At 50.9% G+C, this 17,198-nt stretch overlaps 3 protein-coding genes and 1 long non-coding RNA gene across 8 annotated transcripts in view; 2 read left to right on the top strand and 2 right to left on the bottom strand.

The window, feature by feature from the left end:
- LOC107196593 overlaps window positions 1–1,927 on the bottom strand; it is a 9,561-nt gene extending 7,634 nt beyond the window's left edge. The window contains exons 1-2 of the long non-coding RNA XR_001518037.2: window positions 1,825–1,927; window positions 591–1,098 (exon numbers count right to left, since the gene is read on the bottom strand). This is a non-coding gene — a long non-coding RNA (uncharacterized LOC107196593). The remainder of the gene's footprint in view (window positions 1–590; window positions 1,099–1,824) is intronic.
- Window positions 1,928–1,939: 12 nt separating this feature from the next.
- On the top strand, window positions 1,940–6,130 carry COASY (Coenzyme A synthase). 4 transcript variants are annotated; one of them, XM_025041582.1, is made up of 10 exons: window positions 1,940–2,078; window positions 2,555–3,263; window positions 3,832–4,046; window positions 4,283–4,414; window positions 4,535–4,721; window positions 4,806–4,870; window positions 5,042–5,126; window positions 5,300–5,397; window positions 5,494–5,640; window positions 5,740–6,130. In XM_025041582.1, exons 2-10 carry the CDS (start codon window positions 2,570–2,572, stop codon window positions 5,803–5,805), a joined length of 1,689 nt encoding a protein of 562 aa, XP_024897350.1. In that variant the 5' UTR covers window positions 1,940–2,078; window positions 2,555–2,569; the 3' UTR covers window positions 5,806–6,130. The 4 variants fall into 4 exon arrangements, with proteins under 4 accessions (XP_024897350.1, XP_006924657.1, XP_006924659.1 ...); XM_006924595.3 differs by having other exon boundaries at window positions 4,532–4,721; XM_006924599.2 differs by lacking the exon at window positions 1,940–2,078 and adding an exon at window positions 2,085–2,353 and having other exon boundaries at window positions 2,561–3,263; window positions 4,532–4,721.
- Window positions 6,131–6,846: 716 nt separating this feature from the next.
- On the top strand, window positions 6,847–11,179 carry MLX (MLX, MAX dimerization protein). Of its 2 annotated transcripts, XM_006924591.3 has the most exons (8): window positions 6,847–6,962; window positions 7,372–7,408; window positions 7,893–7,982; window positions 8,244–8,350; window positions 8,609–8,708; window positions 8,908–9,007; window positions 9,440–9,641; window positions 10,391–11,179. In XM_006924591.3, exons 1-8 carry the CDS (start codon window positions 6,921–6,923, stop codon window positions 10,445–10,447), a joined length of 735 nt encoding a protein of 244 aa, XP_006924653.1. In that variant the 5' UTR covers window positions 6,847–6,920; the 3' UTR covers window positions 10,448–11,179. The 2 variants fall into 2 exon arrangements, with proteins under 2 accessions (XP_006924653.1, XP_006924654.1); XM_006924592.3 differs by lacking the exon at window positions 7,893–7,982.
- On the bottom strand, window positions 11,129–15,662 carry PSMC3IP (PSMC3 interacting protein). The gene is made up of 8 exons (XM_006924593.3): window positions 15,487–15,662; window positions 15,288–15,388; window positions 15,022–15,111; window positions 12,917–13,028; window positions 12,258–12,403; window positions 12,100–12,153; window positions 11,908–11,967; window positions 11,129–11,835 (listed from the first exon to the last, which is right to left on the bottom strand). The coding sequence occupies exons 1-8, from the start codon at window positions 15,518–15,520 to the stop codon at window positions 11,779–11,781; spliced, it is 654 nt and encodes a 217-aa protein (XP_006924655.1). The 5' UTR covers window positions 15,521–15,662; the 3' UTR covers window positions 11,129–11,778.
- Between the last annotated feature and the right edge of the window lie 1,536 nt (window positions 15,663–17,198).

Raw genomic sequence — 17,198 nt, 5'->3', positions numbered from 1 at the left:
CCCCCAGGCCTCTAACACCTTTTTTGGTTTGGCCAGGGACTCCTTTTTGACTCTCTCTCTCACTTCTTTCCTTTATCTGATTCAGCTAGTCTGGCCGTCTGCCCTAGAGCCCTCTATGTGGTTCACTATCCCTAATCTCCCAATTCCATCTCTTGCTTCAGGTCTTTACCATTTTCAAGGATGACCCTATCTAAAATGACATTCCCTCCCCTCCCTTGCCCTGTTTTATATTTCTGCATAGCCTTTATCACCACTAGATGTGTTACAGATTGATTGACTTATTGACTTTATTGTTATAGATTTATTTATAGCCTTCACCATCCCATCCCAAGACACAAGAATCTAAGCTCCAGGAAGGCAGGGACTATTTTGTTCACTGCTTGATCCCTTGTGCCAAGAACCTTTCCTGATCATGGGAGGCACTAAATACACATTTATCGAATAAAAGTGACTGTTGGTTTGCAACCTGGGGAGTTCCCTGGATGGAATCTAAAACTGGCCCCTGTACATAGAGGGTGAGGAGAGATGGAAGAAACAGGCAGATCATTCCGGACTGGTAGGTGGAAGGTTTAACAAGTAAGAACACTTACAAAGCTTGTCCTATGTGGCCACAAGTAGATTTCTTTACCCACCAGAATTTTAAGAGTTTATATGTAGACCTTAAGTAGGCTCAGTCACAGATGCTGTTCAGATGGTCTCAACAATACATTGTTTTCTCAAGGCTTCGTCCTTGAAGACGGCTCCTTCTGTGAGAATGATGGATACAGCATACATTCCAAGGACATGGGAGGAGGTGAGGTGCTTCCTAATGCCTGGGTCCAACTCAAGGGTCAATTAGTAGTTGTCCTCTCAATGCCCTCCTCTAATAGTGACTCAGTGTAGGCAAATGAGACTGTATGTCCGGATGTTTCATGATATTTCCTTACAGTCTTTGCAGTTTGCTTCTGCAAACTGGTCCTCTCATAAAATACAATTTAAGATGTCTCCTGCAAGAAGTCTGGCCTCAGTGCCTTTGTGGCTGTATAACTTTCCATCCTTGACTCCAGGGGATGATCCAGATTGTGTGGGGCCAGAGGCTTATACACTTTTGGAAGACCTCTTTAAGAATATAAAAAACACACAATTAAGTGTGATAGCATTTATTTTGTTTGGGAAAATAAACCACAGCACATTACTGGAATCTTGGAGATTAGTTTCCCTCCCTTTTGAGATCTCCATGAACAATTTACCTGAAATGTTTCTTGATGGCAACCTGACTGCTCCTCCCTACAGGGACTACCAATTCCAGCTTTTCCTGTACTCAGCTTCACGGTAAACCCTCGCCTCCCGCTCTTGACCCCTTTTCTCCTGTCCACAGAGCCCATCCTCTGGCAGCTCACAAGTAGAGGTCTCCTCCTCCTCCTCTCTCCTACAAACTTGCACATCACTGTTTTTCTTTTCTTTTTTTTGGAGGGGGGGCGGTGTGTGTAGAGTATCCCACGGGAGCCATGAGACATGGTGTCTGTCGTCACTTTCTCATATGTTCCTGAAACACAAGACCCCAATTTTCACATCTGTGAAATGGGGACTTGGACAGAGTTGTCCCGTGGCCTCCCACGTGAGGATCCTCAAACCGGGGGGCGCCAGGAGGGATCCAGGGACGCCGAGCCCTAATTTAAGTGCTGCCCTGTGATCCCCACCTCTGACACCGAAATTTATTAAAGAAAGCCAGGTATTCAGACTTTGAAGCCGTTTCCTGGATGACCTCGCTGAAGCCAATGTTTCTCTCAGGGTCTGGAGGGAATCGTGAAAAGGGCTTTTAAGCTCGCCTTGCCCTCTTCTTACCAGTATCTGTGTGGCTGGGATCTGGAAAGGTTTCCCCCATTTCCCAAGTGTCTGAATTGCGGTTCCCTCCGTCAGCAGGACACGCCCCATCCCATAAGAAATCTCGCGAGAATCCCGCGCCAAACAGAAGTTGAGACTTTTGGCCTTTCTCGGGTTTCGTAGCTCCGAGTCTTAGTGCCTGAACTAGTGTTTCCGGGTTGCGTCCGAGAAAACCTCGGCGGTGTTGGGAGTGAAGCTAAAGCCTGGAGGACTGAGTAAGTGGGGGACCGAGCAGAGCCTAAGTGTCCTCTTTTAGTCTCCTTCTTTGATTCCTCGAAAACCCTGGAGTAGCTTAGCAAGAGAGCCCAGGGTTTCTGGATGGATCGCCAGCCCTATGACTCAGGGGCTCCTGTCAGTTTCTTCTCCCGGGATTTTGATTTCAGTTCAGTGAGTTCATCGCTCCATCTGAGAGATGAGGAAACGGAGTCTTAGAGCACAGCCCCGAGGCTCTGTCTACCAGGCTCCATCTCCTCCCTGCTCTATATCCCCTGTCTTGGGTCCAAGGCCCCATACAAATATCGGCTTCAAGGACATCCACCTCAGTCACCCTCATCCAGGGTCTGGAGGGCATCGTGAAAAGGGTTTTTAAGCTCGCCTTGCCCTCCTCTCCCCAATATCGGTGTGGCTGGGATCTGAAAAGATTTCCCCCATTTCCCAAATGTCTGAGTTCGTCTGGTCTCCCTGTCTGCAGGCCTAGCTAGGCAGCATGGCTGTATTCCGGTCGGGCCTCTTAGTGCTGACGACGCCTCTGGGCTCCTTGGCCCCTCGCCTGGCTCCTATCCTGACGTTGGCGGCTCGGCTGGTGAATCACACGCTCTACGTACATCTGCAGCCGGGCATGAGCCTGGAGGGCGCAGCTCAGCCCCAGGCCAGCCCCGTACAGGCCACGTTTGAGGTTCTTGATTTCATCTCTACCCTCTACAGTGGTGCCAAAGTCCACACTCACCTGGACGTCAGAATCCTGCTGACCAATATCCGAACCAAGAGCGCCTTTCTCCCTCTCCTGCCCAGCCCAGTCCAGAACCTGGCCCACCCGCCGGAGGTGGTGCTGACTGACTTCCAGACCCTGGATGGAAGCCAGTACAACCCCGTCAAGCAACAGCTAGAGCGTTATGCCACCAGCTGTTACAGTTGTTGTCCACAACTGTCTTCAGTGCTACTAAACCCCGATTATGGAGAGCTACCCGTGGGATCCCTGGACGTCCCCTTACCCTCCACCATCAGGCCATCCTCCCCCGTGGCCAGATCGCCAAAGCAGCCGGTGCGTGGCTACCTTCGTGGGGCTGTGGGTGGCACGTTTGACCGCCTGCACAATGCCCACAAAGTGTTGCTCAGTGTTGCGTGCATCCTGGCCCAGGAGCAGCTTGTGGTGGGAGTAGCAGACAAAGACCTGTTGAAGAGTGAGTGAGAGAGACCCTGGATTAGGGTGGTGGAGGACCCCCAAAGCTCCTTGCACCTGCCAGTGCCAAGATTGAGAAAGGGTGGGGCCATCCATTGCTTTCCACTCCTTCCAAATGTCACAATGTCTGGCACTCAGTGCTAAAGAAATTTTGTTAAGTGAATAAAGGTAGCTTTCTCATTGTGTATTCTAATCAGTCCTCACTCAGAACCCCCCAAAAGCCAAGGAATCTACACTTTTAACAAGTTCTCTGGGTGAGGAACTGTAAAGTTTGAGGCTGTGGGAATAAATCGATGAGTGAATTGTAGGCAATAGTGGCAGAGACAGTAAGAGGGGACTTGATGACATGGTTAGCATCTGTTTGGCTTTGATGCTATCTGGCACTGCTAGTTCTCATGCCAGCCCTTGCAGTGACTATTGTGCTTGCCTGCTGCCTGCCTGCCCTTCATAGCTTTCCCATTACAGACCACTTCCCAGTTTAGCCCTTTCTTCCTACTCCCCCATAAGATGCTTAGGGATACTCTTCCTCCCCAATAAAAAGATCTCACTGTTCTTGGCTCCTTCCTAAGGCAAGTTGCTCCCTGAGCTGCTCCAACCCTACACAGAACGCGTGGAACATCTGAGTGAGTTCCTGGTGGACATCAAGCCCTCCTTGACTTATGATATCGTCCCCCTGCTGGACCCCTATGGGCCCGCTGGCTCTGACCCCTCCCTGGAGTTCCTGGTGGTCAGCGAGGAGACCTGTCGTGGGGGGATGGCCGTCAACCGCTTCCGCCTTGAGAATGTAACCCCTGAGGGAGACTGGCAGAGGGAATGGATGGGGATGGGGAAGGACATTGTGGGGGGCTGTTGGAAGTACCATAACCCCAGAGGAGGGAAGAGAGGGCTCAAGGTAGTGGAAGGAGGCAAGGAGGAACTGGTTCCCAGGTTGCCCTCTGAGGCAAGCTTTACCTCTGGGGTAAGTAGGGGAGGATAAGGGGGCAAGTTGTTCTTCATCTCATCCTTCCTCCTTTACCTCAGGACCTGGAGGAGCTTGCCTTGTACCAGATCCAGCTCCTGAAGGACCTAAACCACAAAGAAAATGAAGAGGACAAAGTCAGCTCCTCTAGCTTTCGCCAGAGAATGCTGGGAAACCTGCTTCGGCCACCATATGTAAGCATGTACTCCCTCCCTGCTGCCTGCTTGGGTGTGCTGGAATTGCTGAAGGGTTCAGCCCTAAGCGTGAACCTGAGGTCCCTAGTAACTGTAGGGTTCCCTCTCTACCCCCAGAAGAGGCCAGAGCTCCCCTCATGTCTCTACGTGATTGGGCTGACAGGCATCAGTGGCTCTGGGAAGAGCTCAGTAGCTCAGCGGCTGAAGGGCCTGGGAGCATTTGTCATTGACAGTGACCAGCTGGGCCATCGGGCCTATGCCCCAGGTGGTCCTGCCTACCAGCCTGTAGTGGAGGCCTTTGGAACAGGTAATAACTGGAAAGGGCTGGAGGAGGCCTGAAGTGAGGAGATGGCATGGTCTCCTAGCCCAGTCCTCTGTCTTTGTTGTCCAGATATTCTCCATAAAGATGGCATTATCAACAGAAAGGTCCTGGGCAGCCGGGTTTTTGGGAACAAGGTAAACACACACCCCTGAGCTGCTATAGACCTAGGGGTTGGGACCTAGTGAACCTCTCAGGTCTGGCTCAGAATGCCAATTTCCATTTATTTATTCCCAACTACCTCTTCCCTCGGCTGGCTCTGTCTCCGAGGAGAGGTAACCACTGCCCAATCCCTCTGTTTTCCTCAGAAACAGCTGAAGATACTCACAGACATTATGTGGCCAGTTATTGCAAAGCTGACCAGAGAGGAGTTGGATCAGGCTGTGGCTGAGGGTGAGTACAAGGGATAAGGGGAGTGGTTAAGGGTCACAGTTAAACAGATACCCCCCGGGAGTTTCCCCACCCCAGGCTAGACCATCCACTTTCCCAGGGACTATGTATCATTGGCTCTCTCGACTGGTAGCAAGTGCAGGGTGCTACTGACAGTAACTGGGGTCTCCCCACAGGAAAGCATGTGTGCGTGATTGATGCTGCCATGCTACTTGAAGCCGGTTGGCAGAACATGGTGCATGAGGTGTGGACTGTTGTCATCCCTGAGACTGAGGTATTTGGACCCCACTTGCCACGTTAACCCCATGGTGTCTGCAGATTGCATCCTGCTCTTAGCCAATGCGCTGACACATGTTATGTCTGCGCCCAGGCTGTACGACGAATTGTGGAAAGGGATGGCTTGAGTGAGGCTGCGGCTCAAAGCCGGCTACAGAGCCAGATGAATGGGCAGCAGCTTGTGGACCAGAGCCATGTGGTGCTGAGCACCTTGTGGGAGCCACACATCACCCAGCGCCAGGTTGGTGTCCAGGGACAGGCTGAATTGTGGGGAGGAGTCTCCAGTGGGTGCCTGCCTGACCCTGTCCTCTCTTCCTCTCAAATTCTGGCCTGCCCAAAGGTGGAGAAAGCCTGGGCCCTCCTGCAGAAGCGCATCCACAAGACACCAGCCTATGACTCACAATGAGTTTTCTGTGGGGCTAGATTGGCCCCTGGAGCTGACAAGAGATCCAGCGGTGAGGAGGAATGGGGGCCTCAATGCTCACCCTGGCTCACTAAAGGCCTCTGAGCTAAACAGGGCAGGGCCGGGCAGGGCTGGGCCGGGTCTGGTGGAAACAGAATGCCTACCCAGCTTGCTGGTGTTTGGCCAACACTGAGGTTGTGGCTCATGGGGGAGCAGGCCTCTCTGGCATTCCAAACCCAGTCTTGCCTACAGGTGTCTGTGATACCTATGGCCGACGGGCTGGGACAAACACTGGAACTTGTAAAAGAATTAAAGGTGAATGTCTCCAGGTGCTGTCTGTATGGTGTCTGCTTCCTGCTCTAATGCCTCTGAGTATCTCTGTACCCTTGAGCGACAAGTGCAGGGGTCAGGCCTGAGATGAAAGTCAGGAGAGCAGTGGTTAAGAGCATGGCCTTTGGAGCTAGCCAGACTGTAGCTAGCCTTGGCCCTATCACTGACTAGCTGCGTGCTTTTGGAGAAGTTACAGACTTTGTAGGTGCCTCAGTTTCCTTGTCACTAAATTAGCATAACTTGGCTAACAGGCTCTTTGAAAGCGTTAATTTCACAAATATCCTGCCAGACGCTGGGCTGGGTGTTAAGAGGACCATTCTTCAACAAGCCAGGCGCGTCTGTCATCCCAGAGCTTGCAGCCAGGCGAGGTGGGACAAGGTGGCTAGGAATACAAGTGGTGGTCAGGATGGTGGCTGGGAGCGCGAGCCTGGGGTTAACGCGCCCGGGACGCGGCAGTACGCATGCGCAAAACTATGTGCGACACTATTAGGACAACCCTTTTGAGAGGGCCCCATTCCACAGAATGTGCTTCATGTCACCCCGACTGCAGAGTGCCTACCCCAAGGGAGGGAGGGACTGACAGCGAGAACGGTCCCAAGGCCACCTGTGTCAGACTCGGCCCGCTCAGTGCGTATTCGCCGTCTCCGGGCTGCGCAAGCGCGCCATCCTCGCCCCGCCCTTCGCCGCTCGGTCTCAGGTTGGTGGGTTTGGGTCACGTGAGCACGCATAGCCTTTTCCTCGCGGTTGGGGGCCGCCCTCTCGCTGGTTTCCGGTGCGGTGGGTCGGAGATGACGGAATCCAGCGCCTCTCCGGAGGACCCCTGGGTCAAGGCAAGCCCCGAGGGCGCGTACGCCGATGAAGGGAGGGCGGGTTGGGTGTGTTCACGTAGGGGGTTTGGAAGATGAGGGGAGTCTCTTCGGTCCCCAAAGTCTCTCCCGCTCTTCTGGCCCCGGGGCTGCAGAGAAGACAGCTCTCTCCCAGCCTCTGCCAAGGTGGGGAGATGACTGAGACGTGCGCGCGCGCGTTAGAGGTGACGGGGTTTGGGGCTGGGGAGGTGGAGGACTGGGGCGGGTGGGGTCACTCCGGCGGTCGGCGCTCCGGTGGCCTAGCCAGCTTGGCTCTGGGGGGAATCCTTCAGTTGCGTGCGCACGTACCTGTGCGCGCAGGTGCATGCTGAGTGAATGGAGGCGATTTCCCCAGGGGCAGAGGTCTGATAAGTTCCCTTGTTTGATGCCGCAGGTGGAGTATGCCTACAGCGACAACAGCCTGGACCCCGGTGAGTGCCTTCCCCACCGTCTTCAGCTCGAGAGTGACACTCCTACTTCAACCCTATAGATTTATGTGGCCATGCCAGCCACACCTGACCACAGTCCACTGTCCCTGAGCCAGAAACGGTGAGGGAGGAGCTGGAGGACAGAGACAGGAAGCATCCAATGATGATACCTAGTTTCCTCTGCCCTTAAGTAGTGAGGTGATGGAAATAGTGATAGCTGGTCAGTCTCTCACCGTCATCATGTCTGGATGTTACTTCAGGAGCCAGCGGGTATCACTGCAGGCCTGTGGAGCAGTGTAGACACTAGGGACAGGAGCGTTGCAGCATGGCACCACAGGAAGTAGGTGGCCCAAATATGGCTGGCTTTTGGGTTGAAGGGGAAAGGTCAGCATTTAAGGATCAGGAAGCCATTGTGCCCACAGGTGTCTGAGGGCCTAGCAGTGTCCCCAAACCCTACTCCTTAGTGATTGAGGCCTCTCTTTTCCAGGGCTTTTTGTAGAAAGCACCCGCAAGGGGAGTGTAGTGTCCAGAGCTAATAGCATCGGTTCCACCAGTGCCTCTTCTGTCCCCAACACAGGTAGGCAGCAACACCCCCCCCCAACCTGGGGGGGCTCAGATATTCCATCATTTTAGTATCTTTTTAGATGGAAAGCTCCAGCCATCCACTTGGGGATGCTAGAGCCCTAGTACTAGACACAGGGTCTTACCATCTTTAACCTCATTTAGAATATTAGGGTCCCACGTCTGGGTACCAGGTTATTCCCAGTTAGGAAGGTGGACTAGCTGGGTCTCACTGGGCCCCAGAATGACCTCTTCCTGCCCCCGACTCTGAGCATAGATGACGAGGACAGTGATTACCACCAGGAATCCTACAAGGAGTCCTACAAGGACCGGCGACGGCGAGCACACACTCAGGCTGAACAGAAGAGGAGGGATGCCATCAAGGTGATTGGGGGGCCTGCACCTCAACCAGCACAGGAGGGCCCTGCATATTTCAGATTCACTGTGCCCTGACCCCATCAGATAGTCCCATGCAGCCTTGGGGGCAGCTAGTCTAGTCCCTGGACATGAACACGTCCCTCTTCCTAGTCTCTCACCCCTATTTTGTGAGCATGGAATTTGGTGTCATGGAAGAGAAGCTTTGTGCTAGTTTGCTTTAACCCCTCAGAGTTAAGGAACCCATTTCTCTCGCTCTCTCCACAGAGGGGCTATGACGACCTTCAGACCATCGTCCCCACCTGCCAGCAGCAGGACTTCTCCATTGGCTCCCAAAAGCTCAGCAAAGCCATCGTTCTACAGAAGAGTATGGCCAGGGAGAACACTGGAGGGGTTGGAACCAGTGGGGCCGTGAGAAGGCTAGCCTCATACCCACTGTCAGCCTGGCCCTGGTGGGGTGGTTATAATGGGAGAGTTGGGTATGGGGAAAGGGGAAACAAAATAAGCCTTGTCCTTCTAGTTGACACTTCCTCTGTGCTCACCCCCTCTTCCCACCCCCACCCTAGCCATTGACTACATCCAGTTTCTGCACAAGGAGAAGAAAAAGCAGGAGGAGGAGGTGTCCACACTACGTAAGGACGTCATGGCTCTAAAGATTATGAAAGTGTAAGAGGGGTGCTGAACTAGGGGAACCAGAGCTTCCGAGGGGACTCTGAGGCCAACTTCAGTTCATACTCTCCTCTTTGTTCAAATAATACTCTCACTCCCTCAGGTGGCCACTTAGATAATATCAGATAATACTCTCACTCCCTCAGGTGGCCACTTAGAGGCAGGACTCTGTACACCAACAGTCCCTAACATATAACCTCATTTAGAATATTAGGGTCCCACGTCTGGGTACCAGGTTATTCCCTGAAAGGAAGGTTGGAGAAGATAGGTCTCCATTTTTGACCTCGAAGCAGGTTCTAGCTGATATTATATCCTAGAAGCTCTCTAGGAATCCCTTTCCAGGGTGGGAGATAAGTAAGGTGATCCTATTGTTCTTCCTGGGCTGGTAAGGCAGCTGCAGCATCTTATCCCTGGCCTGCTTTCTTTCAGGAACTATGAGCAGATTGTGAAGGCACACCAGGACAACCCCCATGAGGGGGAGGACCAGGTCTCTGACCAGGTCAAATTCAACGTGTTTCAAGGCATCATGGACTCCCTCTTCCAGTCTTTCAATGCCTCCATCTCCATGGCCAGCTTTCAGGAACTGTCAGCCTGTGTCTTCAGCTGGATTGAGGAGCACTGTAAGCCTCAGGTATGGAGCAGCAGTGGTCACTGGGTCTGCGGTCTTTTCCCCACTGTCAGGCAGAGTGGCCCAACCCATTTTCTGAAAAGCAGGCAGCAGCTTTTAGGTTTCTTAAGGATTTCTACAACTCCCACTATTCTAGTTTCTCTGTTCTCTGCTCTCTGAAGCCCAGATTCTCCTATTAAGGTTTCATTTGGCAAGTATGACTGAGCACTTACTCCTTCAAGGCCAAGATCAACCTTAGTTTAGCCCATGTTATCGCCGCCTTGGTCACTCCTTGGCTGCCCAGTATGTAAGCCCCCATCACTTACAGCAGAATTACTTGGGGTTTTCCTGGCTCTCACCTCCAGGCCTAAAAAGTAGTTTTTCCCAGCTTATTATTTGTATTACACTGAGTCTTTTGCCTTTGAGGCCTGATTGCTTTTTCTGAGGCTTGAAATTGTATCAGATTCTTGTTCTTTTTTGTTTCCCAACATTTTTATTGTGAGACACTTTAAACATAATGCAAGATTGAGAGAATTTTACAACGAACATTCATATACCGGCCACCTAAATCCTGCCATTTTCTGTATTTTCTTGATCACGTAATCATCCCATCTCTCCACTGTTTGGGGGCATTGCAGAGTGAACTTTAGACATTTGCTTTTCAGGGGCTTTTTTCAATTGTACTCAAAAGAACACACCTCGTTTAGGCAGGTGTCATGTAGACAGTTCTGCCTTCACTTGAGCATTGTCTCTTCTTTTCCTGCCCCCACCAGACCCTACGGGAGATTGTGATTGGCGTCCTACACCAACTGAAGAACCAGCTTTACTGACTGGCCCTTGGAACCTGCAGAACAGCCAGCAAGAGGCCTTAAGTCTCCTACTTAGCCACAGAACTGCTGGGCTTGAAATTGGACTGCGACACCATATACCAGTCAGCTCGTTTCTCCTTGGAGTTTGGCCCCTTAGCCCCTCTCATCTTCAGTGGGGCTAGGATGTTTGTTTTGTGAAAGCTTCTGATTAATTTATTATATTGACCATTGAGCTCGAACCTAGTCTCCCCTCTACCCACCATAGAAGTCCTTGGGATGGAGGTCTGCTCTGGATACCCCAGAGAACTCCTGGCCTCTCCCCTTTTTCTAAGCCTCAGATTTCAGCTCATGATCTACACATATTTGGAAACTACTGTTTGTCTCTGTTTTGGTCTCTTGGGCAACACTTGGCCCAAGTTTGGTCATTTTGGCAGTAGTCAGATGGGAGGAAAGGAGTAGAAATACTCCCACAGCCATGAAGGGTGAAAGGCCACTTTGTACCTAGGTTAGAGCTGCCTGGTTAGCCCAAGGTGAAGCCAGGGCTTTCTGGCCAGCTCAGGGCAGGGCTGCCGGGTTCTTGCCCTTGCCTCCTACTCTTATCACCCATCCCTCCTCCCCGGCTCTGGGTGGTACAGGGAAATAACCGCCCCCATCTAACCCTGCCCTGTCTGTCCCCAAAGGCAATAGCACTGCACAGCAAAGTCAAGTGTGACACAGTACCATTTATTAAAGTTTTATTTTTCTAAATACCAACAATACAATTTTGCTAAAGCTACAATTTTAGAAAATTAACTGGGCCTCAAAACCACGCCCAGCCTTTGTCGAATGTATCTGGGTTTCCACCGCCTCTTAGTGCTGCCTGCATTTCTCCTGGGACTTGGGGGTAGGTGAAAGGGTGAAGGGGTGGATGAAAGCCTCCTGGGGTACAGAGCCCAGGAGTCTGGGGGTGTGGTCCTGGACTCCATGAATACCATGTATAATAGCCTTTCTCTGCCTTGTCCCCCAAGCTCCCTTTTGCCTTCCTCAGGTTTGCTATCAGGAAGGTCTGATTATCCAGAGGAAATTAAATATTTTTATATCAAATTATAATAAATACTGCCAAATGCTTTCCTTTAGCGTTCCAAGTTCAAGTGTTAAGCTCAAGTAATTGAAATGTGGATGATGCCGTGAGCGTGACCATACACTCCGGGCAACCAGTGCTCACTCCCTTTGCCTGATACTCTGGTTCATGCCCCTCTCTCAATGCTCTGACCAAGGAAGAAAGCAGCAGGAACAACAAAAAAATTGGCCTAAATAGGGCAGCCAGTCTGGGACATTTCTGTCTCCATCCCCCAGTCCTGTCAGAGGGGTTCTCAGGGGTCTGGGAGCTTGACGTTGTAATCTTCATCTGTTTCTATCCCGACTTCCTCCTGCGAGACAATTGAGTTAAGATCTCCCTGGATGAAACCCCAGGAGAGCAAAGAAGGGAGAGAACCACTTACAAAGAACTGCTTCTTGCTCTTGGGGTATCCTTCAAGGATTGCATCACACAGCTCTGTTGCCTGACAAGAAACAAAACCACCCCTTTGCAGTTGTGCAGTACTTGGCAATGCCTGACAAATTCATGATATTGGGCAGCAGTTTTTCTAGGGGCTGCCATTTTCCAGGGCCTGCCTTGGAGCTCCTGTACTTACCATCCTCTTCCGCTTCCTCCACTCCTTGCAGTACTTCTGCCTCTCTCTGTCCACCTAGACAGGAGAAACAGGTTCCTCTAACCACTCAGCTGCTGCTGGGGTCAACCCTCATCCTCACTCTGCACAGGCAGCCCTCCCTAGGAGCCCTCCCAACCCACCTGCTCTTTCTCTTCTGGGGTCACATGGTTAGTGGCTGCTCTGATGTTCTTCAGTCTTTCTGTGTAGCCAGCACATTCCTTCTTTAACTCCTGGATCTCTTTCTGCATCTCAGGTGTGGTCAGGGCATTAGTTAACTCCTTCAACTCTGAAACCACATCTCCATGAGGTTACTTGCTACCCCCAAGGAAGGGATTCTCTCCCAGTGAGCACTCCCTGAGGTAGGGGACCAGGCCTCCACCACCTCCAGGTTCTACACAGTCCAGAATGGGCCCCTTATTTTAGAAATGCTCAGGAGAGATTAAGGCTTACAGAATTACCAGTTTATTCTAGTTTCCTTTTCCTTCATCTATAAGTGGTAGGGTGCAAGGCTGAACAAACTGTTAGCTGTAGCCAGTTAAAGGAGCAGGAATAAAGAGAAGTGTTGGAACAGTATACTGATAATCATGGCGGGGAAAGCAAACGCATGTCTTGCTCATATGTATTTCAAAATCCATTAGTTGTCATACATTTCTTTTAATGTAATGCCTATGGCAGCCCAGCAAAGGGGTCTTCATTGCAACAAGACATACTGCAGTCAACAAACCATTCACTTAGTAATGCCTGACCTTCAGACTGACCCTGACATTAGGATCACCCTCCAGGGACTACCCAGTCCTACCAGCCTCCATGTGGCGACAGCTCTGCTGCAAGCTTTGCACCTTGGCAGTGAGAGCCACGATTTTGGCATCCAGGCCTTGGAGGTCAGCATCACTCACCATGTCAAACTGGTCCTGCCAGAGACAAGAGGAAAAAGAGAAGTGGGTTGATGTATGGCACAGGATGGGAACCCATATCTGGAAAAGCAAGATTCGCATATACTCAAGAACATGGGACTTCCCAACCCTCTAAAGGGCCAGGTAAAATAGCAGGAGGGTACTTCTGAGAAATCATTGAGTTTAGTGCTGGGTCAGGCAAAAAGATATCAAAGTTGAAACCTGATGCCTGTCCTCAAGGGGCTTCTAGATTGGCAGGATACTGAATAGGGCAGAAACATCTTTCAATTTAGTAGTCAAACTTCTCACTGGGCTGAAGGAGTAAAGAAACATTCTTCCCAAAGTGGTGGCACCTAAATTATGGGCTTCTGTACTAGGAAGAATCTGAGCAGGCAAATAGGCATGGTGGGAGATTTAGTTAAGGGACTCCAGTAAAAGTCTGAGGAACCCCTCCCAAGACAGACCAGCTACTAGAAAAGAACTATGTTGGGGGGGGTCTTGTCAATTGGTGAGGGGGAGCAGGTTAGAAAGGATGTGAATGCCAGCCTCGGCAATCTGGACTCTACATTAAGGCAAGGGAAACCTTTAGAGCAGGAGGCAGTAAACGACATCCTGCAAGCCAAATCCTGCCAGATGCATATTTTTGAAAACAAAAATATATTGAAACACAGCCACACCTATTAATTACATATTGTCTATGGCTGCTTTTGCTCTACAGCAGTGGACTTGAATAATCAGGACAGTTGTATAGCTGTGACAAGAGGCCATCTGACCTGTAAAGCATAAAAATATTAACTGGCTGGCCCTTTACAGAAAAAAATCTGCCAGGTTCTCCTTTAGGGGATCTTTAATATAGTAACATAATGAAACGTATTTTAGGAAAATTAGCCTTGATGGTGGTTTGGTCTACTAGATGTTAGATGCTGTGAGGGTGCTAAGCAAAGAAAGATGAATGAGAAATGGGGTCTGCCCTAGAACAGTTTAGTGAGGGAGAGAAGTAAAAAGACAATTATAATACGGTATGCCTCAAAAGAAGCACCTGAAGAGGCAATGAGAGCATTCTGGGAGTTTCTGGAGGTGATGCCTAAGTGAAATCCTAAAGGTTGAATAAGAGGTAGCTGGGAAAGAGGCAGAAGAGGAAGGGACTAAAAAACTCCAGGCAGAGGAAGGACAACGATACAAAGGATACAGGAGTTAAACACATAAACAGTGAAGTATTAATGGATGGAGAAATGACCAACAGGCTGGAGGTAGCCTGGGGCCAAGTCTCCAAATGCCTTTTACCTGTTGAAGAGAGCACTAGGATTTTTAAGGAAATGGCATGATTAGAATTGTATTAACACAGATCACTCTGGTTGCAATGTTTAAGATATGTTTGAGGAGGCAAGGAGATCTATTAGGAGGATATTGCAATAGATGAGGAGTGCCTGAACTGGAGCAGCGATGGCAGATGGAAAGGAGAGGATGGATTCAAGAAGGGGAAAATCAGCTACACTTAATGACTAACTAAGCATGGGAAGCAAGGAAAGTTATGATTCCCTAGTCTCTGACTTGAGTGAACAATGGTTCCGTTAAGGAAGAAGAGGGAAGAGCTGGTTTAGGGTAGAGATGAGGCCTTCTGCCTTAGCAATGATTCCTGAAAGACATCCAGGTGGAGGTCTGGGCTGGAGATACAAAATCAATGTGTGTATTTAGGGAGGGAAGTGGAGACAGAAGGAAAGTCATATGGCAGATGGTGGTTCTAAGTGGAACTTCCAAGCGGAAATAGAACTTGGTAACAATAATTCAGGATTTTCTGTCATTTATCATATTTTAAATCTGGAAATCTTATGAAGTTTGGATCATAGTAAGAGGAGAACACACTTTGATTTAAAGGACGCCTGGGACTCCTTACATGGCGTAAGACAGCTGAGTTTCATGAGCTGCCTCAATTCTCCCATAGTTCATAGTAGGGGCTGATTTACTTAAAGTTGGGCTCTCACATGGTTGATAATCTGCGCATTTCTCTCACCTGGTCCGCAAAATATATTTTCTGCTTGCCATACATCTTCTCTTTGATCTTGCCTTGTTGGGCCAGCTGCTCCAGCGCCTTCACCACCGCCTGGCAGAGGGGAGGGAGCGGAGCAATCGGAAGAATGGCTTCGGGCCCGGGCAGCCAGTTATGGGTGGCAGCGCGCGACACGACTTAGGGAGGCTAGAATAGCAGCTTCGAGAGGGCAGCACCCCAGGCTGATTCAAGGGGTTCCAAGGGAAGGAATCCTGGGAGAGAGTCCTCACCGCCTTGCCCAGCCCGTGTTCCCTCTGCAGATTCCCGAACACATCCTGGGCGCTGTAGGGCCGGTTCTGTTCCTGCAGGTACCTCAGGAGGATCCCGGGGGCTACCGGGAAAGACGAGGCAGGGGAGGGGGGTTGCGCTCGGCCGACACCCCCTCACCCGCTCCCCTCCCGGTCTTCCCAGCGCCCACGGCCGGGTTACCTCCCGCCGCAGCTTCCGTTCGGCCTTTATTCATGGCCTTTCCCGCCGCCAAACTCCCAAAGCCGGACGTTACAGTTGTTCGGGGCAACGGCTCCTTCCGGCGACGGGAGGGGCGGGCCTCACGCGCTGACTGGCGGGAAGGGATGCCTCGAGGAACAGAGAGAGACCCTCCCCGGGCACCGTAGTTGATTTCGGCCCGGAGTTTGGGCGCGGGGTTAGACCCCTGCCTCCCGCGTCTCGGCGGAAGAGGCGGGGCGCGCGCTTCGACCCTCTCTCCCTTTCTCCCCCTCGGATTGAAGGCCGTAGTAAATGCCTTGAGGTTTTGAGACCAGGTCCCAACGGCGGCTGAGCGCTCGTGCGATCTTGGGCAGATCCGAATGTTCGAAGGGGAAGAAACCTCGGGGTCACCTCCCGCTGGGCAAGTAACTTGCTCAAGGTCACAGGACAGTTACCCACAGGGACATATCCTATACCACGGTCCAATGCTCTAAATCAGTTAGTCTTGTCAAATAGAAACAAGAGGAACTTGCAGGAGGGTGAAGACCTAATAAAATGCGTAAACGCCCAAGGAAAGCATAACGCCACCCTCATTTGCTCGTTTACCGAGCTCCGCACACAGGGGGCGCTCAACTCACGCTGTGGTTTTAAACTCCAAAGAGAGGTGGGGGGCGGGGGTGGGGTTGTTCTTAAGCCACAAAGTTTGAAGAGTTTCCTGTTGGCCGAGTCAATCTTAATGGCAACACCTGGTAGGTGCTTTCCACTCCTGCCCACAGTGGCCAGTGGGACAAAACCTAAAATAAGTATTTCTAGTTTCTAAGGTCAGCGGAAAGCCAAAGAGCAGCTGTCCCTGCAGCTCAATCCAGAGGAGGAGCGTGGTGTTTTTAAAGCCTTCTTGCCTAAAATCTCATTAGCTTTGAATAACACATTTAGGGGGCAATATCAAAAATCATAAATGATGGAACTGCAGGCTAGATGCCAGCCAAGAGTGCCAGTTGTCTGGGCTCTCTTGGGGAGGGCGTAGTGGCCTCAGACCATGGTGACTGTTCTGGAAAAATGGGGATGGGCAGGCAGGTCCCTTATACCTGGGCTTCCGCTTGAGACTGTCGCCTCCTCAAATTAATCACATCGAAGATTAACAAGAGACCTATCAAGGGTAGGACACCATTCAACATCAGTCTTTTAAAGGTTGTTCTCAAACAAGATTTATTCCCCAGCACCCCTCCCACCCCATCCCCATCCCAATTCACAGTGGAGGACTAAGGAGAATCAGAGCAGGATCCCCCCAGGTATAAGAAATACCTTCCAAAGATGTTGCTCTCCTTCCTTCCCTCCTTGCTAAATCTCAAGGCCTGAAACTACACACACTCATGCAAACACACAAAATCCCACTCCTTTCCCACACCTCATTTTTTTCCACATCAGAGCACCCCTGTAAGACATCTGGGCTCTGAGAAGAGATAAGGTGTTCAGTCTGTTTGAGAACCCTAAAGTGGGAAGATGCCATTACTGCTAACCGTCACACAAAGGTAAGTGACTATGAAACAGGCACCTAGCTCTTTTCCCTTCTCACTGTTAACTATTTTCACTCCCGGGCCTCTCCCTTGTCCATCAACCATGAACAAACATGTTAGCGCACTCCCACCTGCAGCACATGAAAATGGGCTCTGTCCAGCATCCCTCACCCAGATGTGGGGGTGTTGGGGGAGTGGTCC

The sequence above is a fragment of the Pteropus alecto genome, unplaced genomic scaffold, assembly GCF_000325575.1.
Source record: "Pteropus alecto unplaced genomic scaffold, ASM32557v1 scaffold98, whole genome shotgun sequence".
In the NCBI taxonomy this organism is placed as follows: domain Eukaryota; kingdom Metazoa; phylum Chordata; class Mammalia; order Chiroptera; family Pteropodidae; genus Pteropus; species Pteropus alecto.
Note: the sequence above shows the minus strand (reverse complement) of the source record. Positions and strands in the feature narration are given on the sequence as shown.